Source organism: Octopus bimaculoides, chromosome 7 (genome assembly GCF_001194135.2).
Source record: "Octopus bimaculoides isolate UCB-OBI-ISO-001 chromosome 7, ASM119413v2, whole genome shotgun sequence".
NCBI classification, from domain to species: Eukaryota; Metazoa; Mollusca; class Cephalopoda; order Octopoda; family Octopodidae; genus Octopus; species Octopus bimaculoides.
This window is the reverse complement of record NC_068987.1, coordinates 30154058-30177338: the sequence shown is the minus strand read 5'-3', so window position 1 is coordinate 30177338 and position 23281 is coordinate 30154058. Positions and strand designations below refer to the sequence as shown.

General features: G+C 35.7%; 2 protein-coding genes across 7 annotated transcripts in view; one reads left to right on the top strand and one right to left on the bottom strand.

The window, feature by feature from the left end:
* The window catches only part of LOC106873190 (kinesin-like protein KIF21A), a 212552-nt gene extending 192145 nt beyond the window's left edge, over positions 1 to 20407 (bottom strand). For 3 of the 6 annotated variants that reach the window (XM_052969487.1, XM_052969488.1, XM_052969483.1), the window contains exon 1: positions 19346 to 20407. In XM_052969487.1, the coding sequence (XP_052825447.1) occupies positions 19346 to 19386 (41 nt within the window). In that variant the 5' untranslated portion in view covers positions 19387 to 20407. The remainder of the gene's footprint in view (positions 1 to 19345) is intronic. The other 3 variants (XM_052969485.1, XM_052969486.1, XM_052969489.1) reach the window with 2 other exon arrangements.
* A 1334-nt stretch (positions 20408 to 21741) lies between these two features.
* The window catches only part of LOC106883196 (uncharacterized), a 72215-nt gene continuing 70675 nt past the window's right edge, over positions 21742 to 23281 (top strand). Inside the window, exon 1 of the mRNA XM_052969482.1 lies at positions 21742 to 21807. Within this exon, the coding sequence (XP_052825442.1) occupies positions 21757 to 21807 (51 nt within the window). The 5' untranslated portion in view covers positions 21742 to 21756. The remainder of the gene's footprint in view (positions 21808 to 23281) is intronic.

The window sequence follows — 23281 nt, the reverse complement described above, 5'->3', positions numbered from 1 at the left end:
TATATATATATACATACATACATACATAGAGAGAGAGCATTCACACATGTACAATCATGGCTCTGTGGAAGATGTTTTTGTTTTGTTGCACAGTCTAAAGTTCTACCTCACTGCATGGCACTTAGGGCAACTGTCTTCAACTGTAGTCACAGGCCATCCATGCCTTGTGAATGGAATTGGTAGAAGGAAATCACATTGAGGATCATTATAAATAAGCATGTGTGCATGCATGTATGCATGTGCTTTTTCATTCCTTGCTTATGCATGAAAAATATTGACCAAAACAAAGGTAATGTTTGTTGACACTATCAACAAAATTGTCCACTATTTCCTTTCTCTCTACACTTTCAAATATGTGTGAAATAAAAAAAATCCCCATATTTGAAAACCAAAGGTTAGCAATAAGAAAAGCATCCAGCTGTAAAACAATATTTTGGTGATGTATTTGCGCAACCGAAGTAAGCATAGAATAAAGTGGACAAAAAACTAACACACACATTGAAATTTGGGGTTATTGTCTCCAGAAGAATGAAAGACAGAAGAGACTGTAGCAGAATGAAATTAAATAGTGCAAAACTATTTAGTTTGGCATTCTGGCAATTTGACACTAAGTGACAGAGAATCAAACTGAATAGCTAACCGGCTCTATTACATTCCATTCCACAACAGAGTTCAAGCCCCTGCAACAGTAACTGTCATTCATCTTTCGTGTTCTTTTATTCATTTGTTTCAGTCGTCTGACTGTGGCCATGCTGGAGACCAACCTTAAGGGATTTTAGTCAAACAAATCAACCCCAGAACCTATTCTTTGTAATCCTAGTACTTATTCTATCAGTCCTTTTTGCTGAACTACTAAGTTACAGGAACATAAACACACCAGCATCAGTTGTCAAGCAATGGTGGGAAGAAAAACGTGTGTGTGCGCGTGCGCGTGCGCGCGTGTGTGTGTGCCATGCAGTGGGACTGAACCTGGAACCATGTAGTTGGGTAGCAGGCTTCTTACCTTACAACCATGCCTATATAAATTGCAGTGTTTTTTTTCTTTTTTGCATTGTCACAACCACTCTCTGATTCAGGTGACCTCAATTCCAGCCATGGCCATCAAGTCTTTTCAGAGCCATGTCTTAGAGTACACTGTATCAACCTCTTATTTTATACAGCAGGGTGTGATCTGTAGAAGAATTAGCTGCTATTACTAGCAGATGGATTTAATTAACAATGCTGGCAGCCATGTGACAATTTTCTTTTTTTTATATTTTGAAGAATCCATTTCTCATCAATTTCTATCAACTATTACAACAGATGGTTGAATAGAACACTGTTTACATAGCATTAATTCATTAGCAAAGATTCCCCAAATATACCTCAGATGTTTTAGCTATAATTGAATTGGTACAGGTGGGGAGGGGGCATTTCTTCTTTAAATATTTCCCCAGCTTGAACTAAAATCGGATACAACTTCTGGCTAATTCCATACAGCAGATGGTTAGCATTCTAGTAACTCTTTCCTTCAGAAAAAAAATGAGGTTACTGATGACATCATTGTTTATTTGCCATCTGAGACGAAGCAATAATCTTTGGTTTCCTTTAGAAATATATAAATTGAATTTAGCTTGTTTAAATGACTGAAATGACTAAAGGAAGCTATAAAGTTCATTAGATACACATACATTTTATATTTATATATATAAATACACACACACACACACACTTATAAGGTTGAGTAGAGACTAGCAGCTGGGTATTGAAGACATTACTTGTCTAAGTGGATGGGGTATTGAGGAGAGATGACTACACTGGTATGAACATGTGATGTGGCTAGAAAACGGAGTGCTACACATTGGCAGTGGAAGACAAAAGAAATAATGTTGAGATAAAAACAGGATCTAGAAAAGGGGTGATGTAAGTACTCCAAACTTGCCCAACAGAGAGAAAACAACAAAAGGGGGGAAAAAATGTTAAAACAAATGTAACTTTAAAAGATATACAGATTTAATAACATCTTGAAACAAATCTCATATTTGCTTTAGACATTTGACGATTTAAAAGGAAGAGTGCTGCTGTTGGATACAAAGGTTATATGAATAAAGTACATCATTACATTTATATATACCTGTGACATTAAAAACAAAACAGTAGAACCACTGATGATACACAAACCACAATGTCTACATGTGATGATAACATGTTATCTTGTGGCAAGCTGGCAGAATCAATAGCACATAGGGCAAAATGCTTAGCAGCATTTTGTTAATTTTTACATTCTGAGTCCAAATTCTGCCAAGGTCAACTTTGCCTTTCATCTTTCCAGGGTTTGATAAAAATAAGTACCAGTTGAGTACTAGGATTGATGTGACTGACTTTCCCCCCGAAATTGCTGGCCTTGTGCCAAAATTTTAAATCAATATTACAGGTTATCTTAAGATTGTCTGCTATTCTTCAACTGGTCTCTGATATTCTAATGGCACCACTATTTTCCTGATCTCTCCTAAGTTGCTATTTTATTTCTCGATTTGGTCTCAAATTACAGCTGTCCAGTATCATTTAACAGCTCATTCATTATTTGTCTGTGTTTGTAAACCAAACTGGAAACACTTCCTAGTTGAATTTCATTATTAGAAACCACAGGAACTTTCGCGCGCGCGCGCGCGCGTGCGTGCAGTTCTTTGTTGGGGATGTGATGGTACCATTTGATGGCTGGGCGTGATTGGGGAGGATTTCCAAAGGTTCAACATCAACTTCGAAGATGCAGAGGGGCTGGCACAGGACCACCAGCGATGGACAGCACTGGTGAACATGGTTGGCTCTATACATGATGGGGTTTCTGGGGCCACTAACCTGGGATGACTCCAGCCTCATCAAGCAAGAGCATTGAGCGAGTGAACATGTCAATTAATGAGAATTAAATTCATGCTAATCTTCACATTTTAAATACCATTCAACCTTAAAATTACCAGTTGGTAAGGAAGTATTACACTTAACTATGAAATTATTATTTAACAAATGAGTTTCTGTTAACCTTCATATTGATAAATATATAAACTAGTAAATATAATAATAAACATGAAATTCTGCCTGTCTCTCTGTCCATCTAGGACCCCTGTATCTTAATCTACATTTGCTCTACATAGACATACACCTTTTTGGAATCAAGATGATCCTGGGATTAAAAATCTTCCCTTCATTTGGTTCTTGAACAACCAGCATTGAGATCTGAATGAAGATTTGTTGTATGCTAACAGTTGAAAATTCAAATTTTAAAAGAACTCCAAAAATTTGTGAACTTAAAGTTTTTCATTTAAACTGAATTTAAAGTAATACCATATTGGTAAAGTACCAATAGATGCTTTATTACTATTATTCTTCTATTCAGCTTTGGGCCACAGGCTCAATTATCCCTCCACAGGAGCTAAACACAGGACATAATTGAGCTTTGGGACACAGGCTCAATTATCCCTCCACAGGAGTTAAAAGTCCGCACATAGTGCGGCTTTTAAGCTAGTAATAAATAAAACACTGAGGTAGCATCTACATGAAAAATAACAGTCAAGTTTATGTTAACAAATATGTTCATTGTATTAAGTAGGTTAATACTAACTTAGATAAATGTTTGGATTGATTTAAGCACTTGAAAAAAACATCTGTAGGTGTCTAGTGAATAAAATTTTAGAAAACAATTGTGTACTGTATTATTTAGTGCTGCCTAATGCACCAGCAATCTATACATTTGACTAAAATAACTAACAGTTACTTTAAACAGAGGAAAATAGTTGTTAGTTCCAGTTGCAAAGCAAGCAGATAGTTTCCTAAACTGATAAAGAGAAAATATTTTCACTCACAGTTACATTTATTTTGTGAATAGAAGAGAAACTGTTGAATGATCCATTCGTAAACACTTTCCCTACTGATATAGATTAAACAGATCTTTCAAATATATCACTTTAAATCACCCACATACATATTCTATACAATGTTACTTTAGATGTGGGAGTTTCAATTTACTTGACATAATAGTAGATGAACACAAATACACCAATAAAAAGCAATGCTACTGGATCAATTTCCACAGAGTCTATGAGCTGTTTTGATCAATGGAACCAGACATTGTATTACATATGTATGAGTATTTCACAGACCTTTGTACCATTAATATATTCCTCAAGCTGACTCAGCATGACAAGGTTGGACCCTTTAATGACAGATAATTCAACCAAAAAGCTTCTACACCATTTCCCTATATCCAATTTTACTCTCAAGGTTTGGGTTAACTTGTGTCTAGATTTGAAAGTTTTGTATTGTAGTATCAAGCCCAGGATATCATGATTGTGAAGTAAGTTTCTTAACCATTCAGCCATTCCTGCCTACACTAAGTTTATTTTCACACACACAAAGTGAATATACCCACATAAATTCTACTATAGGCGCAGGAGTGGCTGTGTGGTAAGTAGCTTGCTTACCAACCACATGGTTCCGGGTTCAGTCCCACTGCGTGGCACCTTGGGCAAGTGTCTTCTACTATAGCCTCGGGCCAACCAAAGTCTTGTGAGTGGATTTGATAGACGGAAACTGAAAGAAGCCCGTTGTATATATGTATATATATATATATATATGTATGTGTGTGTGTGCGTTTGTGTGTCTGTGTTTGTCCCCCCAACATCGCTTGACAACCGATGCTGGTGTGTTTACGTCCCCGCAACTTAGCAGTTCGGCAAAAGGGACCGAAAGAATAAGTACTAGGCTTACAAAGAATAAGTCCAGAGGTCGATTTGCTCGACTAAAGGCGGTGCTCCAGCATGGCCGCAGTCAAATGACTGAAACAAGTAAAAGAGTAAAGAGTATACTTTAATTAAACAGATACAGTAAGTAGATCAATCCACATTTTTTACAGACAATAAATTCAATAATCAAGGCAGGCTAAAAGTAAGGCATTAATGGAGCCAACTTTTGAACTTGTTTGAGTTGATTTAACTAAATACACTGAACAACCTCAGTAAAATTTAAATACTAGGCATCATTAACAACAATGTCAACTTCAACCATCATCATCATCATCATCATATGTCAGTTTTCCTTGTTGGTATAAGTTGAACAGTTTGTCAAAGTCCAATCCAATTCATACTGGAAGCCACTGGTAAATATTTTTACAATCAGTTTTATGTTTCAAGAGAATCAAGGTCTACAAATTTTTATATTTGCTTTTAAACTGATGAAGTAGTTCTTGGCTCCAATCAATAATGCCCCAATGGTTTAACATGTTAATCCTCCAGTTACAATGCTGATACATAGATTTGTAGCTGACTAAAATCAGCCAGTTCTTAGTACATGTAGCAGAGAACTCACTGAAGCCATTTCTGGTACTTTATCAGATTAAGAAATAGAAAGACAATTCCAACAAAATTTCAACACAAAATATAAAAGCACCTATTCATAATACTATAACACTTAATTTTTGTGAATTAGAAAAGAAAAATCGAAGACCATAAATCCTTTTATTGGGTTCCGAGGCACATAGATTACTGAAGACCTGGTGTGACTTCTTGAAAAGGACTAGATGGTAGTGTGAAACAATGTCAGATATTTATATACCACCATTAGAATATCACATTAAAAAGTCTTCAGCAATCACTTAAAAATAAATAAAATTTTCAAGGTTCGCAGTTACTTTGAACATTATTGACAATAAGTAGCTGTGAGAGAACTGTTACAGTACAGAGGCAGCTAGACCATCACAGGTAACAATGAAACCAAATTAACAGAAATATGCAAGCTTGTAATAGTTTAAGAACTGAGAACTCATGTACAAATAGTATCTCATACACTCAGCAAACTGTATATCTAACCTCTATACAAGTAGTCGCTCAATTCCTTCAAATTGCACCCTACCAACTTAAAACAAGAAAAACTTTATCCAATGTAGTTGTAGATATACAAAAAAGAGATGATGAAAAAAGACATGCCTGAACACAGGTGTGCTTGATCAGAGCTGAACAAGGGCTAAACAACACTTTTTATGAGGGTTTAGTTTTCATTGTCCTCAGAGGAGGATTATGTATAAAATTTCTGAAAAGTCTTACATGGAAATATCTGAAACAATTTCTCTGATTCAAGCAATCAAAATATCTGAAATGGAAAAGTTCCAACTAAGATTAAATTACAATTTTAGTAGGCTTATTTCAGCTGCAATAATTGACCCAATTCACAAAAGCACAAAGTAAACCAATTTTACCATTTCAGATGAGGAGCTGAAGAAAGCATTTAATTTGAGCTAAAATTACTAGAAATACTCCCAAAGCAAATCTAGTAGAATCAGAAAATGAATAGGATCAATAAGGATTGAAAATCTTCCCTTTACTGTTTTGACTACAAGTAATAATAATAATAATAATAATATTAATAATAATAATAATAACAAAAAAGGCAATAATTACACAAAGAATGCAGACAGACAACCAGTATGGTTTCCATATTGATTCAAGATAGTCCTGTCTTTTAAAGTAAACACTAACGATATTTGGTTTCTTTCTTGTATTGTGGAAAAAAAAAAAACGGATGTATAGATAATATTCTCAGACATATTAAAAAAGATACTATTGGCAAGATCACGTCTTGTACATAGATGGAGATGGGGGAAATATATGTAGGCATTAATGAATGGGAGAAAAAGAACTCGATACCATGGTATAATAATTTGAGTTGATCAGGCATCAAGCTAGTTTGTTGGACAGAAATTGGGTGATGCAATACGTTCACAACCGATAAACCAGCCTAACACTACTGGTGAAACTCCACAGAAACAGTTGACAAGATAAGCTTTTCATAATATATACATACATGCACAGATATTTATATATATGTATCAAATATCTGAGACATAAAGTGGATCCTCAATGATGTGATAGCTGAATGGAGGAGAAATGGCGCAATTACTTGACTGATAATTTTATGAAAAACACTAAAGGTGAAACTAACCTCAGTGGAATGTAAGCATTGAACAATAAAAGAACTGGAACAAATACTACAAAACATTTCATCTAGTACTCTATCAATTCCACAAGTCAGATGAGCTTTGTTTTATTGAGCCCAGATTGGATTTCTGAACCAGAACGAAAACACTGTTTTCTTCAATGCACTATCAATTCCGCAAACTCATTGCCTGTATTAATAGATCTGTCAATTCAAAAGATTTACTTCATTATACTATCTTCATAAAAATTAGAGCATTTAACCTATTTTCTTTTGCCAATGTATAAACATATTTGGATGTTAAAATTGACTAAACATTTGAGGCATAAGAAACTTATTTTGTACTAATCTACTTTCAACTGTTATTTCTGCTTCAAATACTAAGTGATTGAATATGTATCTAAAGCTATTGCTTCTGCATTTGCATGTTATTTCAAACACGGTATATTGTTGGTTCATTTGCAAGGTTTACAGATATGATCTAGTCCCAAAATTTCCCGTTTTTAAGAACATGCAGTTTAAATAAGCAAGAAAATTTTGTCGAAAACACTAGGCTTATACACAAATTATTGTTAGTTGGATAACCAATAGTTATTTTTAAATGTTCGTATAAGTTACTGTCAAGTGAGATACACAAAAATGTTTTCCTCTTGATAATATTTTAATGATTTAAAAGCACTCACAGGAGATTAGCATACTGTATATTCCAATGAAACCTTTGTCGGCTACACATTTCTTACCAGCTTTTGTACATTTATAACCCATTTACATTCTAAGAAAATGCCCATTCATTGACTTAACAGTATTAAGACTTTGTTCCCAAGTAGTATTCCAAACCCTTCTGAACACACTGCAACTTGCTATCAATTCATATAGTAGAAAGTTTTATAGTTTTACTTTAAACTTATCAAATATTTTGTTTGTGCTACAACATAGTTGTTTAACTGCAGAATATTTTTGTCCATAAGATGTAATTATAAACTAATTATAACTGCAATGTAATTATAAACTAATTATAATCGCAAAAATGTAATTATAAACTAAATTTAAAGACATATCTATTATAGGTCTATGCCACAATGTAGCAACTATTTAGCATGTCACTGTAGGCTTGATAAAATAAGTAATGAGGTTAATTAGAAGAGTGTAAACAAACAGACCGTCTCAATGATGTAGCTCTCAGCCATGAAATTCTTATTAAGATATAAAATTAGTAATGTCACCAAAAATTGGGTCTCTAAATGTCCATCTGCCATACTCCTCTCAATAAAATTTATGCCTGGAAGTCTTCTCCGGTCTACAGTTATGTTTTGCAGAGTAAAAACTGTTTCTCCACCAGGACAAGACATTGTAAGGTAGGGCATCAACAAAAATTATTTACTCAGTATTAAATGAGAGCCTTAGATGTGTTGATTGTTTAACTCGCAACAACATAAGATCTTGTTGCCATAAGATAAAGCTGGTGTGACAGGACTTGTATACTTTCATTTGACTTGTTTCATGATGGCACAGGCATGACTGTGTGGTAAGACATTTGCTTCCCAACCATATGATCTTGGGTTCAATCCACTGCATGGCACCTTGGGCAAGTGACTTCCACTATAGCCTGAAGTCAACCAAAGCCTCGTGAACGGATTTGCTAAATGGAAACAAAGAAGCCCATCATATGTTTGTGTGTGCAAGTGTATCCCTGCACCACCACCACCACTTGAAAATAAGCATTGGTTTGTTTACATCTCCATAACTTAGCAATTCAGCAGAAGGAGACCAATAAAATAAGTAGTAGGCTTAAAAGTAAGCACTGGTGTCAATTTGCTCAACTAAACCCTTCAGGGTGATGCCACAGATGGCCACAATCCAAATACTGAAATAACTAAAAGATAACGTCTAACATTGTCATGGCTCAGGGTCACATACTTGAGAAGGAAGAAGGTATCAACTCCACTATCTAATTACTTTTACTAACTCCACGGAATTCATGCTGGATGGAGCACCAACTATATTCACATTTGACTACAGGAATATATCAATTAACAGTAACTAATTTTGTTGTCACACACACACACACTCCCATATATGTACAGTAATCCCCTGCCTTATCGCGGTTCACCTAGCGTGGTTTATTATTTAAGCTTGACGTCAATTCCTCCATGGTGCTGTTTTGCATTTATAATAAAATAAATACATACAAGTTATAAAAATAAATTTTTAAAAATATACAGTACAGTGCTGTTTCTACTTCGCAGATTTTCACCTATCACAGGGGGTTTCGGAACATAACATCCACGATAGTTAAGAGATTACTGTATATACATTTTTAAAGTATTTTCACAAACAGAAACTAATTACTATAGACAAAATTATACTGCATTAAAACAGCTATATTATAGCTCAAACAAAAGTTTAAGAGTATGAATAGCTCTACCAAAACTCAACACTGGACATAATTTCAATAAATAACAACTATAAAGTCAATTCTCATTTTCCTTTACTAACTTCTCAAAAAACCATAACATCAACGAAATGAATTACTAATATTTCAGGTTTTCAAATTGAAATCATCATATTCAGTTGAAAAGGTGACAAAAGATCTCATGTGTCCTACAAATTTTTTATTGCTTTCAAAACAACCTTACCTACAATATATGTTTAATGTTTTCAGTTTCAGAACTAAAGCAAAAGAACGAGAATTTATTGATAGGCCTCATAGAATACCAACAATATACTTCACCCAAAATTAAAGGAATTAAATTATAAAAGAAGCATAATTACTGATTTCAGTCACTGGACTGCAGCCAGTGTAGGTACCACCTAAAGTATAATCAATTACATCAACCCCAGTACAACATTTGTTTTTTCAGCATTTTATTGGTGCAGGCATGGCCTTGTGGTAAGAAGCTTGCTTCCCAACTACATGGTTCTAGGCTCAGTTCCACTGATTGGTACTTAAGGTATGTATCCTGTATTATAAGCCTTGGGCTGACCAAAGCTTTGTGAGTGGATTTGGTAAATGGAAACTGTTAGAAGCCTGTCATGTGTGTGTGTGTGTGTGTGTGTGTGTGTGTGTGTGTGTGTGTGTGTGTGTGTGTGTGTGTGTGTCGGATCAATAGAAAAGATTGATAGAATAAGTACCTGGTTTACAAAAAGTACTGGGTTCAATTCATTCAACTAAAAATTCTTCAAGGTGGTGCTCCAGCATGACCACAGTCTTAAGACTGGAACAAGATAAGCTAAAAAGAAAAATGAACCTCAGAGGGATTTGAACACGGAACCTAATGTAACAACCAAATACCACATGGTATTTTGTCAGACACTATCAGTTCTGCCATACACCTGCCAGAATCTTAAGCCATTTTGCATGGCTGGTAATTTCACAGCTGACCAACAGAATGAATTTCTATTAACTGTACCATGTGAAAGGATTTAGCAATATGAATAAAATTAGTTCAGACTAAAATCTAATGCATTCTTACTGATTTGCAGCCAGCACCCACTGAAGAATTCATCAGTTAAATATAATGTGACACGAACAAGATTTAAACAGGAATTAAGAAGTAGTATAATATCCAAATTTATCATTGGAATCAATGTACCCAGCATTTTACAAAGTGTATCAAGTGCTCTATTTTCTGCTCTTTACTCTAAATCTGCCACTGTTCCTGGTCTTAACCTATAAGATTACAGAACAGGTAGTATTGAAAATGTACTTCCCATGTATTTATTATCTTTATAACTCAGCCTATTCCTCTTTGTCTTATAATCTACCAAATTACCATCATTAATTATATAGTAACGAGTGTCACCTATCATGACAGGTAACTCTGTAAGTATACTTTAGCTACCATGGGTAATATCAGGAAACAAGGCATATACATTGACGCGCGCGTGCGTGTGTGCGTGCGTCAATACTTGTATATTTGAATGTGTTATATCTATACACACAAACACACCACTATTTGAGTGTCTATATAGTCTCACTTTACCCAACATATTTTCTGTTTGCATTTGGTAATAATACATCTATATTTATTCATCCTTATAAAATTATTTTACAGACAATTATAAAACAGTTTTACACTTCAAATTGTTCAAATACATTTCCAATTGGTGATTCTATTCTATTACACCACTTTCACTGGTCTTCAAATATGATATGCTTTAATTTCCTCCATAATACATTTATAATTGACTGCACCCCACTCCTGTCTATCCTGCTTCTCCCCACCTTCTTCCCCTATGCTCTTTCTCCTCTACATATCACGTTCTCATACTCTCTCCTCACTTCTTTTTACTTCTACCTTGTTTTATAACTTATATCTACTATATTTTTTTTATGCTTTCTCATACTGTTCTGAACTGTTGCATCTTCATTCCTCTCTGTCATTTACTCCCTCTCCTCTTCTGTCTCTCTCACTGTGTGTAGCATTCTTTACTCATTCCCTGCCATCAAACCAAGTATGTGCGCAATTCCTGCCCAGTCAACTGAGACATCATGAGCAATGGAGACAGTATAACACTAGTAATTAGATTATAAAACACAGGTCCTTCAGCCTCTAAGGCAGCAACTTACAGACTCAATTAGCTGAAGTACTGGAAATAAAATAGAATTTCAATTGAATTGTTCAGTTTTTGGCAGATCTACATGTTGATTTGTTCACTAAGGTATCCATGTGACTTTTCAAGGATGGAAGAGAGATATTAAATAAATAAGGCTACCTTTAACATTTAAACCAGCCATATCCAGCCGACATATTCTGTGTGTTTTGTGTTCAAACTGGACAGATCCATCCTCTCACACCTACCCTACAATGTCATTCTAAAAATATACAATCACATCACTGAAATCTCAAACTTACAAGGCAATGCATAATTAATTGAAAACACACACAATGTGAATTAATAAACATTACAATTAGACTAATGTGAACACTAAAGGGTTGAAGCCAACAACTGAACTATAAATTATTAAGCGTAGGAGTGGCTGTGTGGTAAGTAGCTTACTTACGAACCACATGGTTCTGGGTTCAGTCCCACTGCATGGCACCTTGGGCAAGTGTCTTCTACTATAGCCTCGGGCCGACCAAAGCCTTGTGAGTGGATTTGGTAGACGGAAACTGAAAGAAGCCCCTCATATATATGTATATATATATATATATATATATATATATATATATATATATATATATGTGCGTGTGTATGTTTGTGTGTGTGTTTGTCCCCCCAACATTGCTTGACAACCGATGCTGGTGTGTTTAGGTCCCCGTAACTTAGCGGTTCAGCAAAATAGACCGATAGAATAAGTACTAGGCTTATAAAGAATAAGTCCTGGGGTCGATTCGCTCGACTAAAGGTGGTGTTCCAGCATGGCCACAGTCAAATGACTGAAACACGTAAAAGAGTAAATGATCTGCTGGGTGATTGGTTTCTTTAAACACCCATCACATATAGTGACAGTGTAGAAGGGGTTAATTGATAGGGTACTTAGAGATCATTAGTTTGTACACAGTATGTTGCTCATCATTTAGTTACTGGCTGAAAATATACATTATTGTTGTTGTTAGAGAGAGTGTGTGTGTGTGAGAGAATTAAAATTTGTTTCAAGGAAAAACAGGTTGTTGTTGAGAGAAATAGTGAGAGAGAGAGAGAGAGAGAGAGGGAGAAAGAGAGAGAGTAGGTAAACTGTTGTCACAATAGTAACTAATGAAACTTTCACTGTATATAAGTCTACTATAAAAAGGTACATGCATGATTAACATTTTTACTGGCAGTGTAACGACAGGTAAAGACCTAGTATAAATGTATTTTAGAGAGTTGTAGACAGTTGCAACTTGTTCCTGCCTAGTGTCTAACAGAAATAAAAGCCCTCCAGTTTGGCAAGGGGTCCGATATAATGAATTAGATTGACTTGATAAATTCCAGGTCCACCTTCAGATAGCTCTCTCCCTCTCTTTCTTTCTCCCTCTCTCTCTCTCTCTCTCTCTCTCTCTGAGCTGAACATCCTCCCTAAGAACTCCTCCATCCACCTCACTTATAACTGGTACATCTGGGCCATACCAACTGAGAACAAATTAGCCAATATTATCTTCATTATTCCTCGGGTATGATTTTAAACTGCATCTGGTAGTGGGGGGGGGGGCCTAGTTCAGGAGTTCCAGAGTTTTGAGGAGTGTTGAACCACTTCGCCATTATTGTTTCCAGGTCTACTCTGGCTCCGAGATGGAGCACCTGTCAGGGTGCCAAGCAATGGGTTAACCCTTTAGCATTCAGATTATTTTGTCAAATGTAATGCTTATTTATTTACATTGTTTTGAATTCATCATGCATAATCTCATAGCTTTGAAATTTTGATGTGATTGTATATTTTTAGAATGACATTGAGTAGTAGATGGGAGAAGCCAAATCTGGCCAGTTTGAACATAAAACAGGTAGAATGTTTGGGGCAAATATGGATGGCTTAAATGCTAAAAGGTTAAATAGCATATAACCACCCAAGCCAGAGAACACTGAAATCATGGGATGCAGAGTGTCTATCAGTTCGGTTTCTCGTTTAAATGAGAATGCATAATGATCAGCTTAACAGGCAAAAAATGGAAAGATAAGGACCAATTTGACACTTTTTAACTAAGTTGCCACGTAAATTGGGCGTGAAAGTATAAATGAATTGAAACAGACAAGTTGACAGGTGGCTGCTGAGTACTATTGAAATTAGCAACCGAAAGAAATTTAAGCAAAACATTAACTGCACGTGTCACAAACTAATTTGACAAATGAATCTCATTGAATCAATGAATATCACTGGATGCTAAGTGTGTGAATAGTCAAGAGCTAGGATCAATTTGTTCAGTTTTCACCAACTAATGCTATCATCTGTAGTTGAGGCATGCACAGATGAGATATTCCAGCTAGCAAAAGACCAATGTGATTAAAACTTAAAGCAGATGTTCATGCCACATTGCTTAATCAGGATGTCTGGTCCAGACAAGTGAACTGACACCATGACGATGAAGAGTATTTGATTGCTAACTATTTTATCAACTCTGGGCTGACGAAAGGCAAAGCTGACCTCAGCTGGATTTGAACTCAGAATATGAAGGCATGCAATTAAATGCCACAAGATATTGACAACTATTTTATTAGCTGGCAAAGCAATGTTCTACAAAAGTAACCAGCCCTTCATACACTGCACACAAAACAGCCCCTAGTGGTTCCCTAATGACAATGGGTTATTAATCTAATCTAATTCTACAGTGCTGGCTAAACTGACAGGTTCAAATCTCTGTATGACTATTCCCAAGAAAAAAAAAAAAAAAAAAAAAAAAGGGTCTCTGCTGGGCTGATTTTCTATACATGCACCACATGAAATCTTCATTGTCTTTTGGAGCTGATTACTGAGAGGGGGGGGGGGGGAAGATATTCAAATTTTTAAATTATAATTTCCATGAAGTGGCACGATTTGTGTTGCCAATGTGGAACCTTATGTAGTTTGATACATTATTTACTTGGTATAAGATGTATCTATGATGGGCCGCCTCACAACCCCCAATCCAATATAAGTGACTTGGCAGTCCATAATCAGAAAGTTGGTCCAATGGAAGTAGACCACTGACATAACTAGAGAGAATGTTGCCCGGAGCAGCCTTTGAGTTTGTCCCTCACCTCCGCCCCTATTCATGCTAATGCAGCAGGCCCAACAAAAGCAGCACGCAATACCTACCGCCCCTCCTCCATTTGATATTGATTAAGTTGAACTCACCACCGATCATTTTGTCCTTACTATTTACAAGGTTCGGCAAACTAATGTTTGCCTTGTGTCTTAAAAAGATAGTGATTATAGAAAATCTATAAAAAAATGCTTCAAATGTTCAGAGATCCGCCTAATAGATGAGATATAGTAGCCAACAGAAGGTTATTTAAAAGAACTTTCCATAAAATTTGCAGATACAACTTGCAAAAAAGTAATTAGCAGTAACCGGAGAAACAGAGAGATGTTTCACAAACAGAATATTGAAGCTAACAACGAGTCATTGAACAAATAACTAAACAACATGAAAAAGAAAAACCAACGATTCGACAAATAAACAGGGGATTATGTTATTTTCAAGTTGGACCGGTTTGTGTATTTGAACTCAAAACCAGAGAATATTGAGTGACACCGAACTTTTTTGAAGTAGGTAATTCAAAACTAACAAACTGCGACAATTTAAAATAGAAATACTCGCTCGAAATAAACTCGTTAAGCAAATAAAAATAAAATAAATAATTGTTCCGGTTGAGTTAGAAAGCCGATTATGTAATCTAGTTAAGATGACAGAACTTCCAGTAATTAACATGAGTTATTCAGAAATAATGGAAAAGTATATTAAAACAAATATTTGACAAGTTGCTAACAGCCTATATGCTACATTTATGCATGGTATATATTTAACTGTCTTTAGCTGTTGTAAATTATGAACTGAGTATGTCAACAAGTGGTTAAATGCCCGTTGAGAATTGTAATAGAAACTAACAGAGTAAAACTTAGGCATTTCCTAGACGAAAATGTTTAGTCAAAACTTGATCCCGACTAAACAAGGCCATGTCCAAAAGCATTTCAGCCGTAACCATCCAAATGTTCTTGGATATCTAGGACTATCCTAACTGATGTCTTATACCCACTTTCTAAAACCACAGAGCGTGATATGAGGGATAGCTGACAGGCAATTTCTAATAGGTATAAGCGACAGGCATAAAGACTCCTGAAGCATGTTTAAGTCTCAAAATGTTGAACAAAAATTAGCAAACGAAGTCTATCAGTTCGGTTTCTCGTTTAAATGAGAATGCATAAAGATCAGCTTAACAGGCAAAAAATGGAAAGATAAGGACCAATTTGACACTTTTTAACTAAGTTGCCGCGTAAATTGGGCGTGAAAGTATAAATGAATTGAAACAGACAAGTTGACAGGTGGCTGCTGAGTACTATTGAAATTAGCAACCGAAAGAAATTTAAGCAAAACATTAACTGCACGTGTCACAAAATTTAAATACTGTTGGCGAACTATATATGGAAAGACTTAACTGGAAAGTCTTAACAGTGAAATCCTAAATTAGATAATATATTTTGTATTTAAAAATGAGAGTGTAATGTACAATAATTAGGAATAAGACTTTAAAAGAGGCGGTTACTGTCATTGAAAAGATATTTTATGACTACTGCCTCTTTGTCATGAGGGCCCCTATGCGATCGTTCCGTCTGCTAGAATAGCAGACAAATTACTTCAAATCAACTACAATCTTACAAAAAGGAAGGGCAATAAAAAACGTAGCCTCGGTTACGGAAAAGGACGGGGTGTTTGGCCATGGCTTGAACACAAGTACCCTTTCATTTTTTCCATCTTATGTGGCGGTGAGGGAAAGTGCTGGAATGAGTGAAATTGCATAAGGTAAAAAATTCGAGGAGACTTGTGGTTGTCTACATTGAGTAAAAATCGGTTATCAAAATAATTATGTAAACACGACTTCAAAAATATGAATAAACGCCACATTTGGGTGCAATGAGGCCAGTAATGTATAGTTTAGCCAGTAAACAAAACACCTGTGAATTCCTGTACAATGCCAGTAGTTATATAATTGAAGGACACATTTTCATATAACTAGAAGAAATGTCAAATCGAACACCAATATATTTCTAGTCAGATAAATATTAAGAGATGCAATTAACTAAACGACATTTCATATAGTATTATTAATTCATAGGAATGTAGATATCGGTGAAAAAAAAATTGCTAATGTCATATCTCATTCCATTAGAAACATATCTAAATTATGAATAACGAAGAAAAAATCATTTCACAAAGCATAACAATGATGCTTGCAGAAAGATGAAAACATAGCTACAAGCTGTATGAAATTAACATAAAAGAATCAAAAATATTTATTGTCACCTCGCCGAAAACCAGATTTTGAGGTTTGTTTTGCATTTTTAGCGCTTATGCATTAATTTTACTTCAAGCTTATATTTTTGACTGTTTTAATTATGCACAGTTGATATTGAATTAGATTGCCAGAAAAGAAAACATCAGACGCGCGCGCGCACACACACACACACACACACGAGACGTGCACGCGAACACGAGACAAGGTGAATACATTTAATCTTCGATATATCGAGCACAACGATTCCATCCATGCAAACAGCACGAACTGACGCGTAGAACAACGTAGTTTCCCTTCTTTTCTCAGATATCAGCTAAATATAGAACGGTGTGTGTAAAGATCGAAGACTAGAGTGATTTTCATAGATGTGATCGAAAAAATGTGGATGGTAGGGGGGGATTTGTATGGCGGTTAAAAAAATGCCTGTCAGTTGAGTTGAAAGGCAAATATAATACAAAGCAAAAATAGTGATTTAGTCATTCACCCACTAGATGAATGAATGAATGAATGACGAACAAACGAACGAATTTTCTATTTTACTCTATGTATGTATACAAATTAACGTTCACTATGACAACATCGTCAACGAAACTGCATTCTACAATGTTGTGATAATGTTTACATAACGATAATATAGAACGAAAGAGAAAGAAAATATTTGAAAAAAAAAAAATGATAGAAGTGGATATGTGTGTTTGATAATCAGCGTCCACATATTTAATTCAAACATGAAACGATATCATTTATCTATTTCTAACTAAATCAGCAATTAGAGTTAACAGCAATAGAGTGAATATCAGGTTTACCAGAATACATGCATCTATATATCTAAGATTAAAAAAAACCCTTCCTATACCGAATTGTTGCATTTTCTTTCACTTCCCCCGATCAAACCAGCGTTACGAAGAATTCGTTGGAATTGGTTATTTAACCACAGGCCGGTTCTGATTAAGCAGTTCTCTGATCAAATGCGTTTCGGTTATTATTATTATTTGCGTGAAAAAGCGTGTATCTAAGACTAAATTATCTAATGTGACCTTTTTAATAAAGACTGCATAGTGAGATTTGGCTGTTATTTTAAGCAAGTAGAGCGACCCTGTAGAGACTTCCACCTTCGCTCGTTTCAACAGAGTTTCTATTTGTGACACGGCTATGTTACTCGGGGATTTAATACTTGAACCCGTTCCCCATTATAGGAAGATAATTTGATTACTTAAACGAGCACTTCTCCCTACTTGACTCGTAGAAATGTGTAGTTTTTTTTTTTAACCCAAAGTCAACCCTGGTTGAGCAGAACTATTGTCAAGGATATCCTAGTCATGACCACTTCGTGTTTCTTTTATGCCTTGTTCACCGTAGGATTACATTATCTAATATGTTAGAGGACTACTAGAGCTAGACATGTGTAATTATCAACACAGTAGTTGGTTGTTTAGCTCCAGGTCTGGTGTGACTTAAGAGACATATGATCAGAGGCATTCCAAATTACCATTCCATTTTCTGTATACAGACGACTAGTCTTATTTTAATTCCATTTGCATCCTGAATGCATTATGTGAACATGTTATCTGGTGGCGTGCACCTTATCCCCTACTCAGCATGACTCCCTAATTGTCAGATATTGTGGGTGGAGCCGTCTTTAGTTGTATTTCTAAGGTCTGCGGTTGTTATAGTTACGAACTGCGTTTAGTCAGAGTCTGTTTGCAAAATTACACGCCGTATTTATTTAATGTTTAGTTCTACACCATTACTTACTATTTTTAAGCATGCCATAAAACATTAACTGTCCAATGTAAAGGCAGTAGGGCATATGAAAGAATTTAGCTGCTATTTCTAGCCAATCAAACAAGTGCATAGAGGCTCCTTTGGTCATTTACATAGACAGTCAGAGAAAGTGATAATGTCAGTCCGGTTAAATAAAAAGATCCGGTGTACAGTGTACTTGATGTATATATTAATTACAAGCATCACCAAATACAATACACTCATAACCATGCATACATACAATACACAGATGCACGTGCGTTTCTTTAAAGCGTCTTTGCGTGCAGCTATTATTATTATCACCATTATTATTATTATTATTATTAGCATTCTTGCTGACCAAAACGTGGTCTCTGGATTCTGCTATTCTTTCCAAAACTTCCTTTGAAATGCAGTTAAGCCTCGTAATAAGGGGGACAAAAATGCAAACCCGGATAAGCACTTGTTACAAAGACCCTTCGATATATACACATGCACACACAAACTAAGGATTAAATGTATCAACATAGTACTGACATGAAAGTGCTAAGGTTAAATAAACAACTACCAGTTGACAAACATGCTGCAACAGTGTTTTTCTTCCCTTCATGCATCTACTGACACGTCTGTCTAGGCCATGTCCCTCTTTCCTAACACAAAAAATGCACACCAAATTTATGTGACAATGTATGTGCGCACATAAGACGAGACAAAATGAAACACTTACCTCAGTGCCACTTTCACGGCATCTCCTTGTGTTGCATCCATATCGGTTAATATAAATCGTTAGCATTCAGTTATTTTTTGTAATTCGTTCCTGGTCAATAGTTTTCCATGCTACAATAACACTGCTGACTCTCCATAGCATTAAACCATAACAGCGAGGTGTAGAAACGGTGGACATAGACAAACCAGAACTTTAAATGAGCAGACGTTGAAATGTCGTTAGAGAAATGACATTGAAGTAGATAAGCTTGACATAATTCATAATCATAAATAAACTCCTAGTTGTAGGTTCGGTCCTGGCCACAGCCGTCGATAGTCAGCGATTGACAAGGACAGTAGTAAGTAAAGAGTCCATGGCATGTTTAGCAGCAGTAGTAATATCGACAGAAGACGAGTTACAACTGCAGCAGCAAACCGAATAAATAACTAAAATGCATTAATTTTACAAACACAAAAAATCAAAAAGGATTACCAGAATAAGATGTTCTTAACTGACATGCTGTCTTCATGTATAACAAACCTTTTTCGTTCAGCAAGATTTAAAATAGTCAGTAAAGTACTAAATATATACGGGAGGTTTGCGCTATTTTCTTTTTTTTTTTTTACTGGTACTTTCCTTTGAAGTCCTTTAATTAAAGCTACCATGAAGAAACGACTGTCAGATGTTGATAGTTTCCTATTCTGGAAATATAGAATTACAAATCAACAACTTGTTGTGTCCTTAGCAATTCCAGTGCATAAAGATGAAAGAGGGAGCCAACAGTTCTAACTGAGTGGTTCCCTGTTGAAGAAGTCAGTCAGACTAGACACTCTCCTGGTCTTATTGATTTTAATGAAGGTTTTCCTCAACACTAATTAAAGTAACACACTCACTTATACTATCCCCCTTCCTCCTCTTCCTTCTGAGAAGCAGCGCAGCAGCAGCAGCGGCGGCAACAGTCTTTGCCTGCTGATGAAACTCATAGATCGCTGTCTGTTGCTGTTGTTTCAGTGGTGGTGGTCGTCGACACTACATCGCATTTCGTTAAACTCAGTTTGAGATTTAATTCTATTTTTTTATTTGGTTTTCTTTTCTTTATTTTTAAAAATTCCTTTCACTGCACTGTTGATAACAACGCCCCCCAGCGGCATGTCACACTTTACATCTATTAACGAAGAACAATAACTCTTCTGCCATTTGATCTAGTGTTGATAAGAAACAGTTCGTGTGAACTGTCGAAAGAATCCTTTAGGTGGTATTTCGACCTGCTAGAAATAGCACCCAAGTTTCCCTCGTATTATGACTGCTGTCTTAAGAGGAAAGGACACATTGGATAAAGTAGTCTAAATATATATTAGGCTTCAAAAAAAAAAAAAACTTTAAAATTTTTAATTAAAGAAAACAGGACGGTCAAGACTAATACTTTTGTTCAGGTCTACGATATTAGGGCTGACCAGGAGCAAAACCACAAAAGTTGAAGAGTAAAATAAAATGGTTTGCCGCTAGGAAAAATAAATTGAATATTTGGACAGGACCCTTCAAGATTTTCTGGTGATATTAAATAGATTGTGATGGAGGGTGGGGGAAAAATAGTGAAGGATAAAGGAAGAGGTATAGTCTGTTTTTGTCTTTTAGGCCCTGGCCAGCTCTGATTCAGTAGGCCTATAATCATAGACATTCCAACCATGATAATCTCGTCGTTTTTGCTGACATCGTTTCTTTTCCTCTGTGATTTTGGGCGGAGGTGAAGATCATGGATCGCGCCCTCTTTGGGACTTTTGCGGGGTTTCATTTTTTACAGGAATACACTATATCTAGGGCGGAGATTCCGAATCTGCAAAAAAAATTTGCATTTCAAAATTTAAATCCCCACCACCGCCTTCTCCACCCCCACATAAATTTCTTAAATTTCCACTTTAAATTTTTTTTTTTTTTGCGAAATACGTAAAAAAATACGGAGATTAGGATTATGATTACTCTTTTACTTGTTTCAGTCATTTGACTTCGACCCCAGGACTTGTTTTTTGTAAGCCTGGTACTTATTCTATCGGTCTCTTTTGCCGAACCGCTATGTTACAGGGACGTAAACACACCACCATCGGTTGTCAAGCGATGTTCGGAGGACAAACACAGACACACACATACATACATATATACGACAGGCTTCTTTCAATTTCCGTCTACCAAATCCACTCACAAGGCTTTGGTCAGCCCGAGGCTATAGTAGAAGACACTTGCCCAAGGTGCCACGCAGTGGGACTGAACCCAGAACCATGTGGTTCGTAAGCAAGCTACTTAACAACATAGCCACTCCTCTGAAAAAAAAAATTCTGTAAGCTTTCAATTTTTCCAAAAAAAAAATAAATAAACACCCCTTCCCCTCCACCCTATGACAAGAAGTGAAATTGAAGTGTTTTGTCTACTAATGTTTTATGACGAACATAACCCATGTTGTGGTTGAGGGTCTTTTGGAATTAAGAGAGGTATGTAAAAATTAGATTTTTAGCACACACACACACACACAACAAAATGACATTTAAAATTTTTTTGATTTTGAGCGGTATATAACTATTATTTCTAGCAGGTCGAATTAGTACATAAAGAGGGGTCGCTTGTTGGCTTGGTCAACGTTTTATTGCCCATGTCGCTGGACGAAGACAGTTGTCATTTCTCATTCGTAGTATCCTCCGGTCGATTGGATCAAGGATATGGTCTTAAGCTATTGTTTAATATGACTTTGGTTGATAAACATAATTAATTAAAAGAAATCTTGCTGATGGGATTACCAGATATTGTTGATGTATGCAACACTAAACAATCCGAACACTTAATATTCGGTGGTATGATTATAACTAAAGTTATCACCTTTTCGGCATTCCTACACAAGTGTGTCATCCACCGACTTTGTTTCCTCATAACTTTAAGAAAAGTGGATATTTTTTAATGAAACATTTTACAAATATCTTTCAAATGGTGTTACTACTTTATCGGAATTTAATGTTTAAATAAATTGGTGGGCTGCGCACACATACTTAATGGCACACACCACATGTATACCTACAAAATGAAACATGAAATTTTTTAAAGTAATGTGATGTGGGTCAATATGTATGCCCACCCACCAATTTTTTTGATCTTTCACATTAAATTCTGATATAATCATTATCTAAACCAGTCGATTCATGTGAATTATCCGAAACTCTTCTCCCCACCTCCAACAAAATTTTTCACAACAAATTCCGATGTAATCGGAATCTACACCATCTGTAAGGTATTTGTTGAAAATTTTATTACAAAGTATACATTTTTCTGAAATCTATGAGGAAACACACTTGCATGAGCACACTTGTTAGGTATGTCCTTATATGTATGTACGCACGTATGTATGTGAACTCAGAAGCTATAAGTTTATATATTTTCATTGAAATTTGCAAGAATTAGTGAGAATATTCAGCAATGTTGGTTGGAAGTATTACTGCAGTTAGAAAGTTTGGTTAGTAGTCTGATGTTTTCTGGTTCCATCTCACAGTACGGCAGCTTGGGAAAATGTTTTCTTATTTTACCCTAAAACCATGTAAGTAAAATTTAATAAGAGAGAAACTACACAATTCCATAAGTGGGACCGTTCCCACTTTTGGGTGGTAGATTTAATCCGTCACCCAGTTTAACACCAACATCTGGTACTTCGATATTTTCAGAGGTATCTTATCTGTTCCGGGTAAGAGGGGCATGTCTTCTGTCTGACGATAACGTTTTTCCTCCTCCCACCAGTCTCGGAGAGACTTAAGAAGCTCAATGAGCACTGGTCACTTTTTCAGTCCGTCAGTGGTTCCCATCCTTTTCACTACCAAGGACCCTTGTTATTTAAATGAGTTTTCCCACGGACCTCTTTTAATATACTTATCCTTTATATATATTATATATATATATATATATATATATATATATAAAATTGAG